Genomic DNA, 15977 nt, shown 5'->3' with positions numbered 1-15977 from the left:
GTGGTTGAGCGTGGACCTATGAACCAGGAGGTCACGGTTTGATTCCTGGTCAGGGCAAGAGCACATACCTGGTATGTGGGGCGTGCGGGAGGCAGCCGATCAATGATTCTCTTTCATCATTGATGTTTCTATCTCTCTCTCTCCCCCTTCCTCTCCGAAATCAATAAAAATGTATATATTTTAGAAAGTGCTTCTCCTGTCCCCTTTTCTGCATGTGCAATGGCAACTCTCCCACCTTTGGCTTTATTTATTATTTAATAAAATTTTTATTGTTGAAAATATGACATATGTCCCTTATGGCTTTATTTTTATTAATCCCTCCCCTCAATACATAAACTATCAGATGTAATATATAAACATTTTTAGATGTAATATATAAACATTGTGTAGGCACTGTTCCCCTTACATAGCTGAAATTGTACTACAATACTACAGTGTGTCTGTACTATACACACACTTTAAAGCTTCTCTCTGGCATATCTGCATCACCTTATGCTTCGGGACCATAATTAAGTAAAATAATGGTTACTTGAACACAAGCACTGTGCTACCATGACAGTTGATCTGATGGTGGAGGTGGCATAAATATTGTGGATATGCTGGATAAAGAGATGATTCACATCCGGGCAGGACAGAGAGGGACAGTGTGAGATTTCATCACACTATTCAGAATGGCATGCAATTTAAAACTTATGAACTACTTCTGGGATTTTTCACTTAATATTTTCAGACAGTGGCTAGCCATAGATAACCAAAACTACAGAAAATGAAACCACAAATAAGAGGGGACTACTTTATATAATCTTGTATCCTGCTTAGCATCTTAAGCATCTTTCCACATGAAAAAGTTAAAGCATTTTCTATGACTAATATTCCACTCTATCAAAGGCTGTACCATCATTTACACGTTCATTATCCTGATTAATGAAAACATTTCCCACATTTTGCTGCTATCAACAGACACTGTGATGAACATCTTTACCCCAAGTTGGCAGGATTATGGCCTAATACCGTGGTCGGCAAACTGCGGCTTGGGAGCCACATACGGCTATTTGGCCCCTTGAGTGTGGCTCTTCCACAAAATACCACAACCTGGGCGAGTCTATTTTGAAGTGGCGTTAGAAGAAGTTTAAGTTTAAAAAATATGGCTCTCAAAAGAAATTTCAGTCGTTATACCGTTGATATTTGGCTTTGTTGACTAATGAGTTTGCCGACCGCTTGCCTAATGAATAACTGAGTCAAAGGGTGCTAACGTTTTGGGAGCCCTGTACCAAGTTGTTAAACTACCACAGAAAGGATATTGTGCTATTGTTCTGAAGTAGTGGTTTTGAAACTTCTGGCAAAACTTTCTGTAATTACGTCCTTAGAACCTAAACATAAGCAAAGAAAGCAACGTCTGGTTCCTCAGGCAACGCGACTTTTCTACAGAGAACTTCAGTCTGCGAAGTCCCCCCAAACATCTCCTGGGAACCACAGCCTGGTCAGAAACCAAGCTCTACCCACAGATCGAGTGGACACCTGGTTCACACTCCTGCCCGGAGGCAGCTCTGCTGCTGGCAAGCTCCTGGCATGACTGCCGTGGTCTGCATCTGCCCTCCGTGCTCTCAGGGAGAGGAGCTGCTCCGAGTCTTTCCTCCCAGGTACCCGTCGCTGGCCTGGTGTTGACCAAGCACCTGTCAGGGGTGGGCCTGGCACTTTAACCTGCAATGAGCACCATTGTCTTCATTTTATGGAGAATGAAACAGATGCTCAGAAGGGCTAAGGGACTTGTTCAAGGATACACAGCGCTTCAGATGGGACTCAAGCCCAGCTCTTCATGGCACCAAATGCCACGCTGGCAGAGAAGAATGAGCAGAGTGCGGTGGAAGCCGTTGTAAAAGTACCAGGCCATCCGGGGTCAGCAACTTACACTGATGAAGACCCACTCTCCCTGCCAGGCACTAGATGAAGTTCTAATGAGAAGGCCTCTTGGCTACATAGCAACCTGCTGCCTCCGGCCTGCCCTTGCTATTGGCCATGTGGCTCCAAGATGAGGAGACAAGGTCCAGCACAGGACTGAAGGCAGAGGCTGGTGCTGAGAAGCAAGAAAGAGTATACTTCCTGCTGTTTGCTGACAGTCTTACACTGCTGTTGGGGCTCCTTGGACTCCCTGGCTGAACAAACGGGTATAGCCAGCTAGCTTAACTGTTACCAACTGGACCAATACAGCTTTAGTATCCAGTGCATAGAATACTGTCCTGGCCCTAACTGGTTTGGCTCAGTGGATAGAGCATCGGCCTTCAGACTGAGGGGTCCCAGGTTCGATTCCGGTCAAGGGCATGTACCTTGGTTGTGGGCACATCCCCAGTGGGGGGTGTGCAGGAGGCAGCTGATCGGTGTTTGTCTCTCATTGATGTTTCTAGCTCTCTATCTCTCTTCCTCCCTGTAAAAAAATCAATAAAACATTAAAAAAAAAAAAAAAAAAAGAATACTGCCCTGGTCACAGATTGCATGCATGTCTGTGCACCGAAGACAAGTGCAGCTAGCCAATGCTATGCACATCAAATTGCTCTGTAACATGGTGAAGCCACCACCAACTATACACAACTACGTGCAACCAGGGGCAGAGCAATGATGCTCTTCTACTACCAGAAGAGCCTTGCAAAAGGGTCACATCCACTGGGGCCAGACTAGCATGATTTATTGGTGACCCTGAGTACTCACAACGTCATTGCTACCTCGCCTGCCCAGAGCACACTGACAAACATGACCTCATCTCGTCTTCACAACAAAACCCTGAGTTAAGCCGCACTGAGCTCCAGATGACACCTGAGAAAGCCTCAGGCTCAGAGAGGCCCCGGGAGAGGACAGCCTCTTCCAGGACAGCGCCCGGCCCTGAGGGTGACCGCCTCTGCGTGGGAGCCTCGGAGTGCTGTGCTGACCGACAAGATCCTCCCAGAAAGCTCTGGGACGCTACGTGAAAAGGCCTCCAACGGCCTCCGAGTGCCCCGGGTCCTTGGAAGCCTGTCACTTGTCTAGACCCTGAAAAGACTCCCTACCTGGATACGGGATGGAGAGGAGAGTGAAGTCGGCATAGCGCTGGGCTTTGTCCACCTTCTCGGAGGAGGTTACACTACAAGACAGGACACAATGTGTTATGACATCACAACACAGACACACCATTCCCCAATGAGCACCGTGACAATGTAAAAGAACCTCTTGCTAAACAAACTCCTCTGTAGCGTTACCAATGGTTTCCTTCAGCACTGTCTACTTTGAACAGTTAAGAAAGGTAGCTTGCCCCTACCTGAACATATCAAACGGGAGAGGTTACTCTCCCTCTAACACTGCAGCAACACAACCAGAACCTAAGTTTGCAGAACAACCTTCCACCTCTGTCCCACAGGTGAAGGCAGCACGGCCACTCTGACATGAAATGTGGTGTAAGACGAGAGCCAAGTAACTTTGGGGGCTCTCACCTCGATACTCACTGAGGACACTCCTAAATGGGGGGAACAAGCAGCATCTTGTTCAGAGGAACAAGAACAAGGGTACAGACTTAGGACTGTCTTGACAGATGAAGGAGGAGGGATGAGAGACATTCAGGTATCTGGAGAGCTTATGCCTTATTTTCTAGGACAACCTCAGCATAATTAAAAGTCAATATTATAAAAAAATGTCCAGAAAATCTACAATTTCATCACCCTCACAAGGGTTCCAATTTTTCAAGTTCTGCCTCATTACATGAAGATTTGCTTCATATGCGAAGCAAAAATTGAATATACACTGGTTTTTGTTGTCATAGTCCCACTACAAAAGACTCTAGTCTACAAGAGACTGTGTAGAACTTGGAGCCAAAGGAAAACCTTCAAGGGTGTCTCAGAGGAGGCAGCAGAGCACAGGCTGGAGACTCCTGGCTCCTTTGTTACTATCTGGATGAACTTGAGCAAGTTATTTAACCTCTCTGTGCTTCAGTTTCCTGCCTGCAACATGGGCAACACTAGAGCCTGCTGCAGGGCTGTGTGAAGGTACAATGTGAGGATGACAGAAAGCTCTCAGCTTAAGGCCTGGCATGGGGTGAGCCCTCAGTAACCGCTACGTCCTGCCACCAACCCGAAAGCCTGTGAACACATCGCTTCTGCCCCTTTAACAGCGGGTGCCCTGTACTTACTTCATGCCAAACTTCACCTTCTTGTTCTCTACCATCAGGTCACAGATGTATTTGACTGACAGGTACCGAAGCAGCTTGATGTCATAGCCTCTGACCTTATCAAAAAGATGTGTGTCGGAACTTCTGAAACAAAGAGCCAGAGGGAGAAGTTGCACTACACGCTCATTCAAAAAAAAAGAACTGGGGGGTTGGTGAGCTTGTTCAGAGAAATACAGGTGTTATTGGCAAGAACCTGTTTCCCTTCTCCAGAAAATGGAGGGAAGGGAAGGCAGGAAAACTGGTTCTAGGAAAGATTTGGAGAAGGTGACTTTCTAAGAGGTTACCTCCTCTGGGATGCATTTCAAAGAAACAAGCTGCAGCCCTGAGCCAGGGAAAGGCTTTTGGCCCAGCTTGACAGTAAGCCAGAAGACCCAAGATAATCTCCAAGTTCTAAAGAGCAGCAAGCTGATGGCTGAGAGAGTCTGTGAGCTTCCATTATAGAGTTTATATCCCTCCACCTTTGTGACTACTTTTAGCTGTGGCTTGCTCATATCGGAACAGACTGACATTCTTGCTGGCAGATGGACTTTTGAAAGCTATCTTATCAACCGAATGTGAAATACTAGCCAACTGAATTCCTTCTATTTAGCAGGCCTGTGAAGCCAGGAGAAAGATAAAAATCTTCCTAATCCCCTTTTGATCAGTCACACAGATTAAGGCAAAAGTAGAATGAGCAAACAGTCCCCATTAATTCTTTTTTATGTCCACTGCTTAGCTGTCCTTAGCAGACTCCTCACCAAAAAGCATAAGCTGTGGAAGAAGGCCTGGCTGATCTCGGGGGAAGAGCCAAACATTCCTGAGCACAAGCCAGGCCGCTGCTCTCGGGCCACAGGCAGAACCCCAGGCACAGCTGAGGCCTTCCAGGGACTGAGCCGTGATGTTGGGCAGCTGATCTTGCGAGGGTGCCCATGTGCATTCCAGAGACACTTGATACCCATTAAAGACTTCCCATGTGGTGCAGACCATGCAAAGGAGCTTTTCCAAAATAGCCCATACTTCTGTTTTCTAAGAACATTTGGAAAGAAGTACGAAGAGTGCAAAGCAGCCCATTTCCTGCCTTTACAGGGGCCAAAATACTTGTTTGTTTTTAATCCTCTGATGAGGATACTTTCCAATTGATTTTTAGAAAGTGGGAGAGAGAGGGAAAGACAAGCGAGAAATACTGATGTAAAAGAAACACATCAACTGGTTGCCTTCTGCACATACCCCAACCAGGGCCTGGGTCAGGAGGAGCCTGGAACCAAGTTATGTGCCCTGGACTGGAATTGAACACAGAGCCCTACGGTCCAGAGGCCAACGCTCTATCCACTGACCTAAACCGGCGAGGACCCGATAAAGCTACGGAGCATCTTCTCTCTACATCTCTCACGTGGGTACTGAAGCATTTGCCCTGTGGCTCAGCACCAAGTGTGCTGTGTGACACTGGCAGGCAAGCTGGCCGTCACCTCCCTGGCCACGCTCTGGAAACTGTAGGGCTTAAAGACACACACACACACCGGTGTCTGGACTAGGATGTTATTTCTGGGATCCTCATGTGAGCCAGGGTGAAGAGAGACTGCTCATGTATTCAATCAAGTCCACTCTGGTGTGAAGCCACATGATGGAGTTCAACAACCCTGTATTATGGACTTAGTGTGGGAGGAAGGGAGCCATCCACTCACCTAGACCAAGGATGAATCTGAATCAGTGTGAAAAGGGCCACCACTGGTCAGACACCCGACCCCAACGCCAGCCCAACCCATACCAACATGGCACTGACCGGAGAGCACAGTCCTCCTCCGTGATGTCCTCTGAGTCCGCCCAGGCGTCATCTGCACCCCCTGCCAGAGACAGTCTGTGAGCACCTAGGCGCTGGGTCCAGGGGCTCCACCCAGGGGAGTCCTGACCAGCCTGCCCCCTCCAGCTCCACCCCTACTTGTGTCTTTTCAGCACCAGATGCCCCCTATGCTGGCAGGCTTCCCCTTGGGTGACGAAAGGCACCTAGCCTCTCCCACACTGGCTCCCACCCTCCACAGATGCCACCTGCCACTGTAGCTAGGGGTGGCCATTCCCTATGACTGGGCCCTTGTTCTTACGTCACAGAAGACACAGCTTAACAGTCACCTGAGAAAATGTAGTTGTAGCCAGTTCGTCCATACAGCTCCCCCCATCCAGCCAGCGTGGCCGACCTGCAAATGTGCTGAGAGAAAAACAGAATTTTCAGGATCAGATCGTTTTTTTTTTACACCCCCAGCTTTACCGAAATATAACTGACATGACATTATGAAAGTTTAAGATATACAACATGTTGATTTGATGCTCTCATATATTGCAAAATCATTACCACCATACTGTTACTCAACACCTCCATGATGTCACATAATCAGCTTTTCTTTTTTTGTGGTAAAAACATTTAAACTCATCTCTCAGCCCTGGCCGGGTAGCTCAGCTGGTGTATCATCCTGATACACCAAGGTTGTGGGTTCGATCCTGGTCAGTGCACATACGAGAATCAACTAATGAATGCATAAATAAGTAGAACAACAAATTGTTTCTCTCTCTAAAAGTAAAATAAAATAAAAATCATCCCTCTGCAGTTTTCAAGTATCACTATAATCACCATGCTATACATCAGATCCACACAGAACTTCTTTGTCTTATAACTGAGGTTTACACCCTCTGACCAGTCAGTTTTCTGACGTATGCAGCCAAAAGAACACTTGGACTCCTCTGATTCTTCCAGCAAAATGGGCTCAGGAGCACTCACTGAAACCTTATCAGCATCAAGGCCACAGCAGTCGACTAGAAAGATGCCCATATATAATCTTCAGCCTCTGTCAAGGGGGTATCTCCCCAGACGAGTAGCACCAGAGTGCTACTGACTGATTCATTTAGAGGTTGTCACACGTGTACCTGGGTAAGATTTGATGGTTACACCATCCCTTCACCGTTTTCATGAGCCCATGGAGTCCATGTGGCAGGCATTAGTGCTGCTTCCCAGGCACAGGCAGGTGAAGTAATGTGTAAGGTCACACAATGAGATCTGATCTAGACCCACCTACCTCCAAAGCCTGTGGGCTTACAGTTACCTGGAACCGTTCAGTGCTGGGTGGGCAACCTTTGAACAGGAGAGCCAATAAAGGGAGAAATGCTTGGGGGCTTTTTGTAAGTAAGTAAGTAAGTAAAGTAAGTAAAATATATATATATATATATATATTGCCGAAACCGGTTTGGTTCAGTGAATAGAGCATCGGCCTGCGGACTGAAAGGTCTCAGGTTCGATTCCGGTCAAGGGCATGTACCTTGGTTGTGGGTACATCCCCAGTGGGGGGTGTGCAAGAGGCAGCTGATCGATGATTCTCTCTCATTGATGTTTCTTGCTCCAAAATATATATATAATATTTTTCTTTTCTCTCCTCAGTATTAAGGAAATGTAGCTAGAGATGTGCTTACATTTCCTTTTACTCTTTTCCTCATCACTGAAGAAGTGTTTTGAGAGCTAGAATTCTAGAAACCACCAACCTGCATGAACTTGAATGCATCTAATGTTAAGGCTTCATCTTTTTTTAAAAAATATATTTTATTGATTTTTTACAGAGAGGAAGGGAGATAGAGAGTTAGAAACATCAATGAGAGAGTCATGGATCAGCTGCCTCTTGCACACCCCCTACTGGGGATATGCCCGCAACTAAGGTACATGCCCTTGACCGGAATCGAACCCGGGACCCTTCAGTCCCCAAGCCGATGCTCTATCCATTGAGCCAAACCGGTCTCGGCAAGGCTTCATCTTTAATTAAGTTGTGTTCCAGGAGATCTCACAGGGCTGGGGAATGGGAGGAGGTTACTGGGGCTGGGGAAGCCAGCCCGCCCAGAGTTTAGCTAAAGGCTGGGGTGGCAGTCAGGGTGGCTGGGTGATTACACGAGAGAATGGAAGCTGCAAGGTGACAGAGAGGGCGAAGCCATTCCTCAATGTCAAGTGGGTCCGTGGAAGACCACAAAACAACGCCTCGCCCTCTCTACCTGTACGCGAATGGAGGAAATGGCTGTGCTCCCACAGGAGAGGGTGTAAGCAGGAACTTCTTACTTTCAAGGTGGTGGCAGCCTGGGGACGGGGGAGTTAATAGAAGAGCCACCTGGATTGAACCTGGGGCTGGCTGGGGTGCTCTTCAATGCTGGGCCAAGAACAGATTTGTGGGAAGGTCGTCTGCAAGTCTAAGGGCTTGGGCTGGGATTTCTGCTGGCCTAGGCGGGGTGAACTATGACAGGGGGTGCTTAACTTTTTCTAGATCCAAAAGCATTTTGAAGATCTGATGAAAATAGACTTTCTCCTGAAAAAAACAAAAAAGGACACACCAGTTTCCCCACATTTCAGGGGTTTCTGGACTCTCTCCCCAAGTGCATCCATGGACCCATCTCCAGCCCCTGTGCTAAGGTGACCAGCCCAAAAACCAAGGGCAGCGAAGTAGAGAGCAGTCGCAGGGAAGTGTCAAAGACCCTGAAGGTAAGGGCATATGGCTTATCTGAGTTCCACTGGCATGTGTTATCATGCCCACTGTTCCCATCATCTAAGCGGCTGGCACCAAATCTCACTCTTTGCCATTTTTCTGTAAAATATTTTCAGAGCAGTCACATACCCTTCTTTGGTGGTTGAGCTCTGAGAGCATTTCTTGAATTGTTGAAGGTTCAGATATCTCTTTCTGCCCCAGTTCTCCCACATCCCTTTGATTTGTCCTTGTCTTTTGGTAACTGAGGCAGCCAGAGAAGTAGCCATGAGTTGGCCAACTCGCCAAGTGGGGCACCAACCTCCACAGGAAGGCCCTGGCCTGTGCCTGAGGAAAGCTACACACCATTGCAGAATCTAACTCCTGATTCTCTCTCTAAAAAAAAAATAAAATGTATATTTTTAAAGTAAGTAGTATAGCCAAAACTGGTTAGAGTATCGGTCTGCGGACTAAATGGTCCCAGATTCGATTCTGGTCAAGGGCATGTACATTGGTTGTGGGCACATCCCCAATGCGGGATGTGCAGGAGGCAGCTGGTCGATGTTTCTCTCTGATCAATGTTTCTTGCTCTCTATCCCTCTCCCTTCCTCTCTATAAAAAAAATCAATAAAATATATATTTTTTTAAATAAAATAAAGTAAGTAGTATAAATTGCTAGTTACAGAATAGTCATGGGGATGTAAAGTATAGCATAGAGAACATAGTCAATAATATTGTAATAACTATGTATGATATCAGATGGGTACTAGACTTATCATGGTGATCATTTTGTAAGTTATATCACTGGGTTGTACACCTGCAACTAACATAATATTGTACATCAACTATATTTAAAAAATAAAAAAAATTTAAAAATCATACAAAAGGTAAAAAAAAAAATTCTAGTTATAAAATAAATAAGACACGGGGATGTAATGTACAATATGGTACTAGAGTTAATAACACTGTACTGCATATTTGAGAGTGATGTAGATTTTTTTTTAAATGTATTTTTTATTGACTTCAGAGAGGAAGGGAGGCAGAAAACATCAACGATGAGAAAGAATCATTGACTGGCTTCCTCCTACATGCCCCCTTCTGGAGATTAAGCCAGTAACATAGGCATGTGCCCTGACAAGGAATCAAGCTGTTCATAGGTCCAAGCTCCACCACTGACCCACACTGGCCGGCAAGACATAGGTCTTAAAAATTCTCACCATAAGAAAAAGTACTGTTAACTATGTGTGGTGAGCTAGATAGACTTATTATGATTACTTTGCAAAATATGCAAAGATTGAGTCATTATGCTGAACACCTGAAACTAATAGAATGTTATGTGTCCACTATACCTTACTTAAAAATAATAAAATAGCCCTAGCCAATTTGGCTTAGTGGGTAAAGCATCAGCTCGTAGAATGAAGGGTCCTGGGTTCGATTCCGGTCAAGGGCATGTACCCTGATTGCAGGCTCAATCCTGGCACTGGTCGGGGTGCTTGCGGGAAGCAACCAAATCAATGTGTCTCTCTCACATAGATGTTTCTCACTATATATCTCTCCCCCTCCCTTCCACTCTCTCTAAAAATCAATGGAGCTCTAGCTGGTTTGGCTCAGTGGATAGAGTATTGGCCTGCGGACAGAAGGGTCCCAGGTTTGATTGCGGTCCAGGGCACATGCCCAGGATGAGGGCTTGATCCCCAGTAAGGGGCATACAGGAGGCAGCTGATCAATGACTCTCTTATCATTGATGTTTCTCTCTCTCCCTCTCCTTGTTCTCTGAAATCAGTATATATATATATATATATATATATATATATATATATATATATATATATATATATATATATATAAAATCATCTCAGAAAATCAATGGAAAAATATCAGGAAGGAAGCAGGAAGGAAGCACTTAACATATTCCCCTTCCCCAGCCTGGCAGAGGTAGCTGCCCTTGAAGTACTGTTGGCAATAAAGACTGCCATCACCGCCCTAGTAACCGAGTGCCCGGTGAGTGCCACACTTCTCTGAGGACCACATCCCCATTACACAGAGAAGACACACACGTACTTTTCCCAATCTCTAACTGCTTGCTCACTGGTCTTCCTTCCCCACTCACTGAGCTCCATGAGGACAAGGGCTGTCTCACTCTGCTGTCCGTCTAGAAAGGAGCAGAGGGCCCACTACTGTTACATCCAAGAGCAGTACCTTCCTGTTGAGCCTGTATGTACAAGCCAGAGGGCACTTTGCCAGGTGCTGGGAAGACAGCAGTAAGACAAGAACACTGCCCTCAGAGGGATTACAGCAGAGAGAGGGAAATGACAGGCATTCAAACACACAACTAGAATAAAACACACTTAAGTAGGTATTAAGTAAACACTGACTGACTGAGTCAGGGGAAGCTAAGGAGCATAAAATGATATCACACTGCTTAGACAAGAAGGTGCAAAGGAAGAGAGCAGGATTATGGAAAAGCCCTCATAAAGATTTAAGAATGCCAAAGCCTCCTCAATAATCCCTCCAACTCACCACCTCCCTCTGAAATCAGTTGGCTTAGACTCCTTTCTCGCAGGCCTGTTTAGCCTGTTAAGTGCTACAATCTGGTATTCAGCAACCCCACTAGACTAAGCTGCTCAGGGTGGTATTTCCCAAATGCATTCAGGGAAGTTCCTAACTCATGATCTGCAGACAAATGAGACATACCAGACCTGACAAAGCTACACAGGCCTCTCTGCTACAAGACTTCCCAGAGTCTTTATGCATTAATATTTGCATATCAACATACCTTATGAATCTGGAGCTTGGGGATCAGGCCAAACCTAGTATGCAATATTGTTCATTCTTGTTGGACAAGGAATGCTTTTCAAATACATTATTAAACTATGGTTCTATGGAACACACTTTGAGAAACAGTGGTTTGAGTATTTCCTGTGTAATTTCTAGTAACAAGCACTATGCTCCATAGAGCAATGATCTTTAAAATAGAGTTCTGGGGAGAAACCAAGATGGCGGCATAGGTAAACACCTAAACTGCTGTCTTGCACAACCATTTCAAAATTTCAACTGAGAGACAAAATGGACATCATCCAGAACCACAGGAAGGCTGGCTGAGTTGAAATTCTACAACTAGAAGGAGAGAAAAGCACACTGAAACTCAGAGGAGAGGCGCGAGTGCTGAGAGGGCTGGCAATTGAGTACTCGGTTGGCTTTCTCAATAGGGAGGGAGACAAAAGCTCCCAACTGTTCTGAACTCCAGTTCCGGGTGAGACTCTTGGGACCCAGACTCATTCGGGGAGAAGCTGGACTGCCTAGCAGAGGGTGAAACTTGAGGGAGGGTGGCTTTTTCTCAGAAGTGCCTGAAGCAATTACTGCAGGACACTGGGACCCAGGGGTCTCTTAGGGCAGGGCTGACAGGGAGCCATTGCTGTCTGCTCTGCCCTGAGACTCCGCCCCATCCAAGCTGAGCACAGAGGCTTTTGCAAGATTTGTCTCATAAGGGTGTCTCCAGCACAGTAGTTCTCCCATAGTAGACTGGTCAGGGTGCTTGCGGGAAGCAACCAAATCAATGTGACCCCCACCTGATGAAAGAAATAGACTTACAAGTCCAGGAAGCACGCAAAACACCAAACAAAAGGAATCCAAAGAGGACCACACCAAGACATATCATAATTAACCCTTTGCACTCCGAACCATTCTGGACATTGGCTACCAGCTACTCTGAACCATCCTGGACAATGGCTAGCAGCTACTCGACGCTACTTTGCGAAACGTGCGTTGAATTAACTCAATTCCCCATAATCACTAATAAACTGCAATGTCCCCTGGGAGGGGACATCCGAGTGATATGCTAGAATTCCAATGTCCCCTGAGAGGGGACATCCGAGTGATATGCTAGAATTCCGATGTCCCCTGAGAGGGGACAGCGGAGTGCAAAGGGTTAAAATGCCAAGAGTAAAAGACAAAGAGAATATTAAAAGCAGCAAGAGAAAAACAGTTACCTACAAAAGAGCACCCATACAATTATCAGCTGATTTCTCAACAGAAACTATGCAGGCCAGATGGGAGTGGCAAGAAATATTCAAAGTGGCGAATAGCAAGAACCTACAACCGAGATTACTCTACCCAGCAAAGCTATCATTCAGAATTGAAGGTCAGATAAAGAGCTTCACAGGTAAGAAAAAGCTAAAGGAGTTCATCACCGCAAACCAGTATTATATAAAATGTTGAAAGGTATTCTTTAAGAAGAAGAAAAAGGTAAAAAGATAAAAATGATGAACAAATACATATTTATCAACAAGTGAATCTAAAAATCAAGTGAATAAAAAAATAAAAATAAAGTGAATAAAAAATCTGATGAACAGAATAAATGTGAACATAATAAAACCAGCAGCATAGAAAGGGAGTGGACTGACAATTCTCAGTGGGGAAAGGGGTGTGGAAAAAAAATCATACACCTATGGATGAGGACAGTGGGGGGGGAGGGGTAAGGGCAGAGGGTGGGGTGGGAACCGGGTGGAGGGGAGCTTGGGGGGAAAAAAGAGGAACAATTGTAATAATCTCAACAGTAAAGATTTTTAAAAAAAGAAAGAGTTCTGGAAACTCCCAGGAACATGAAAACTTTCTAAGGAAGCCTTTGGCTAAATCTCCCTTTCTTATCTCTCCTTTCCCATTTGCCCTTCTCCCGTTTTGCAAAAGACAAGACCCAAAAGGGCAGAAACATCCCTCTTCCTCACTGCCCACCCTGACCCCTGACCACTCATGCTGCGTAACTGCAGCTGGAGTCTGTAAGCTACCAGGGTGAAAGCTATGGTGCATGCACTCAGCCTGCTAAATGACTGCACTCACTATTTCTGGACGAATGAATCTTCCTTAAAATGATACTTCTGTCTTGTATTTGTCTGCTCAAGAATCACTGTGGCTCTCCTGGCCAACACAAACAGCTTGGTCAGGTTAGCCTCCTGTACTCAATTAGCTCCTACACGGACCTTCCATTCCAGTCAGGTTTCCTGCCTCCATGCCTTTTCCCAGGCTGTATCACCTGCTTGGAACACCCTCCCACTCCTCCTGCCCATGCTTATTCTGCTTATCTTCCAGTGCTCTCAAACTCAGTCCCCCTCATTTAACGAGGCACAGACAGCCAGTCCACACTGCTGCACCTCTTTGGGGAGCTCCTCTTACACACCTTGGGACTCTAATTTAGTGTGGTAGCCTGAAGTTTTGGGATAGGTTTAAATCCCAGCTCTCTAGTTGTTTAAAGTAAACTTGGGAAATTATTAACCTCTTTGAGTCTCATCTGCACTATGAGACTATCAATTATGTCAAAGAATTATAGAAAGGTGAAGGGAGTCAAATCAACAACAGTCACTAGAATATTAGCTCCATGGGGGTAAAGAATTTTGTCTACTACTGATGTAACTTAAGGCTTGAAACAGTGCACGGAATATAGTACACATTTAATAAGTACTTAATGATTTACATGATTGAAAAAAATGAATAAACAATAATGTCATAACTGACTTGATCTAATCTACTCCATGAACCTTTGATGTAGACATGATTATTATTCCCATTTTATAAAGGAGAAAACGGCCTTGCACAGGCAGGTCTGAACCTAGGCCGTCTGGCTACAAAACAGGGTGGGGCACTCTGATGTGACTATCCCTTCCCTACCTAGACTTAACTATTTTTAAAAATATATTTTTATTGATTTCAGAGAGGAAGAGAGAGAGGGAGAGAGAAACATCAACAATGAGAGAGAATCATCAATCAGCTATCTCCTCATGCCCCACAATGGGGATCAAGACAGCAACCTGGGCATGTGCCCCAAGCAAAGGTGACCTCCTGGTTCATAGGTTGCCACTCAATCACTGAGCTACAGTGGCCAGGCCCCAGACCGTTCTTGAAGGTGGTTATCAGAACTGGTCTGTTTGTCTGGCCTGCACCTGGCACCCAGTAACCACCAATTCTCAGCTGGCAACGGCCAAGAACAAAATTACCCTACACTCTGCATTAAAACAGGTACCCCAGAAGAGGGTCTTTGGGAGTGTGAGGCTATTGCGTGGTCTTACCTTGCCCTTGAACAGGATCACTGGGCAGACAAACCGTCCTCTGCACCTGGCCATCTTGCTGCGGTTAACAAGGTCTTGCAACTTGCTCACTTGCACAGTGCTCTGAAACCTGGCACACAGACGAGAGAGGCAGGTCAGGCTGGTTTCTGAGGGGGCATGCATGTGTGCGCTTGTTTTTACCAAGACCCCATGCTAGGTCTGCCTGTGTATGTGAATACGCATTTGAAACTTACTAAGTGCACTAATCTCTAAATTCCAGATCATGGATTATGTGTGTGATTTTTTAGGAAAAGAAAGAAAAATGCTATATCATAAGTATTAAAATTTAAGTCATCTTGATTTCAGAACCTTTAAAATGAGGGGGGAAAAAGTCAGCTACTCTGAAGACATAGGGCCATTTTTGCTGGAACAGAGAAAGAGAAGCCATTTCTGATACTGAGAAGTATAGTAGTTACTGCAGGGGTTTGCTAAGGGAGCTTCTAGAGTCAGACATAGCAATGAGCTACAGCAAGTCACACCCCTTTCAAACCGCATGAAATCAGTAGATCCCCAACTGACACTCCCTCAGCTCACACCAGCAGTTCCCTCTGTGCTCTGGATACATTTGATTCTCCCAGGTTGAATCCTGCCGCAGAGCATACTCTCCGAAAACCAAGGTGGAGAGCATGCCAGCATTTCCCTGCTAGGGGCTCTGTGCAGCCTTTAACGTAGGGGCGGGCATATTTATTCTTGTTAGGCTAGTTGGTGGCTTATTTTCTTGGTTCTCCTACTCAAAGGACCAGCTTGGTTTCTTTCCAAAGTTCCTGTTTTTATTTTTATTCTCTCTTGGCCTTAGGATCTTTTCCTTACAGTGCTAAGCGCTGAATTGTTTGGCACATGACTTGTATTTGAATGAATAAGTGTAGGATTGTTTTGCAGACTGAGTCTTTACACTATGGATACATCTCTGGGTAGTGTCATTACTGAGTTGAACTGCAGGATACCCAATGGAAATGGGTACAAAACTACCCTCCATGCCTCATTATATTTCCCTAGTTCTGGATCATCACACTGCCACCTAAACATGCATATATTCCCTTCACTTCAACAATCAGGCATCACCTGCTCAGTATCACTTCAAGTCTTTGCCAAGGAGTGAAAGGTAAAAACAAACTCCAGGAACAGGGATGTACCACAGTATCCGTGGCCTGACAGGTGACACTCCGCTAGACAAGGTGGGAAAGCCCTGATGATGGCAGGACAAAAAGGCAGACGGGGACAGAGAGGGTG

The 15977-nt window shown here is 45.6% G+C and overlaps 1 protein-coding gene across 8 annotated transcripts in view; it reads right to left on the bottom strand.

Moving 5' to 3' along the window:
• Positions 1-15977, bottom strand: part of MTMR14 (myotubularin related protein 14) — a 53417-nt gene that overhangs the window by 33558 nt on the left and 3882 nt on the right. For 4 of the 8 annotated variants that reach the window (XM_084901965.1, XM_084901958.1, XM_084901962.1 and 1 more), the window contains exons 3-7: positions 14709-14817; positions 6293-6368; positions 5949-6009; positions 4151-4273; positions 3039-3112 (exon numbers count right to left, since the gene is read on the bottom strand). In XM_084901965.1, coding sequence (XP_084758091.1) covers positions 3039-3112; positions 4151-4273; positions 5949-6009; positions 6293-6368; positions 14709-14817 — 443 coding nt within the window. The remainder of the gene's footprint in view (positions 1-3038; positions 3113-4150; positions 4274-5948; positions 6010-6292; positions 6369-14708; positions 14818-15977) is intronic. The other 4 variants (XM_084901959.1, XM_084901961.1, XM_084901963.1 and 1 more) reach the window with 2 other exon arrangements.

The sequence above is a fragment of the Pipistrellus hanaki genome (assembly GCF_964339955.1).
Source record: "Pipistrellus hanaki genome assembly, chromosome: 13".
NCBI classification, from domain to species: Eukaryota; Metazoa; Chordata; class Mammalia; order Chiroptera; family Vespertilionidae; genus Pipistrellus; species Pipistrellus hanaki.
This window is presented reverse-complemented; position numbering and strand designations above follow the sequence as displayed.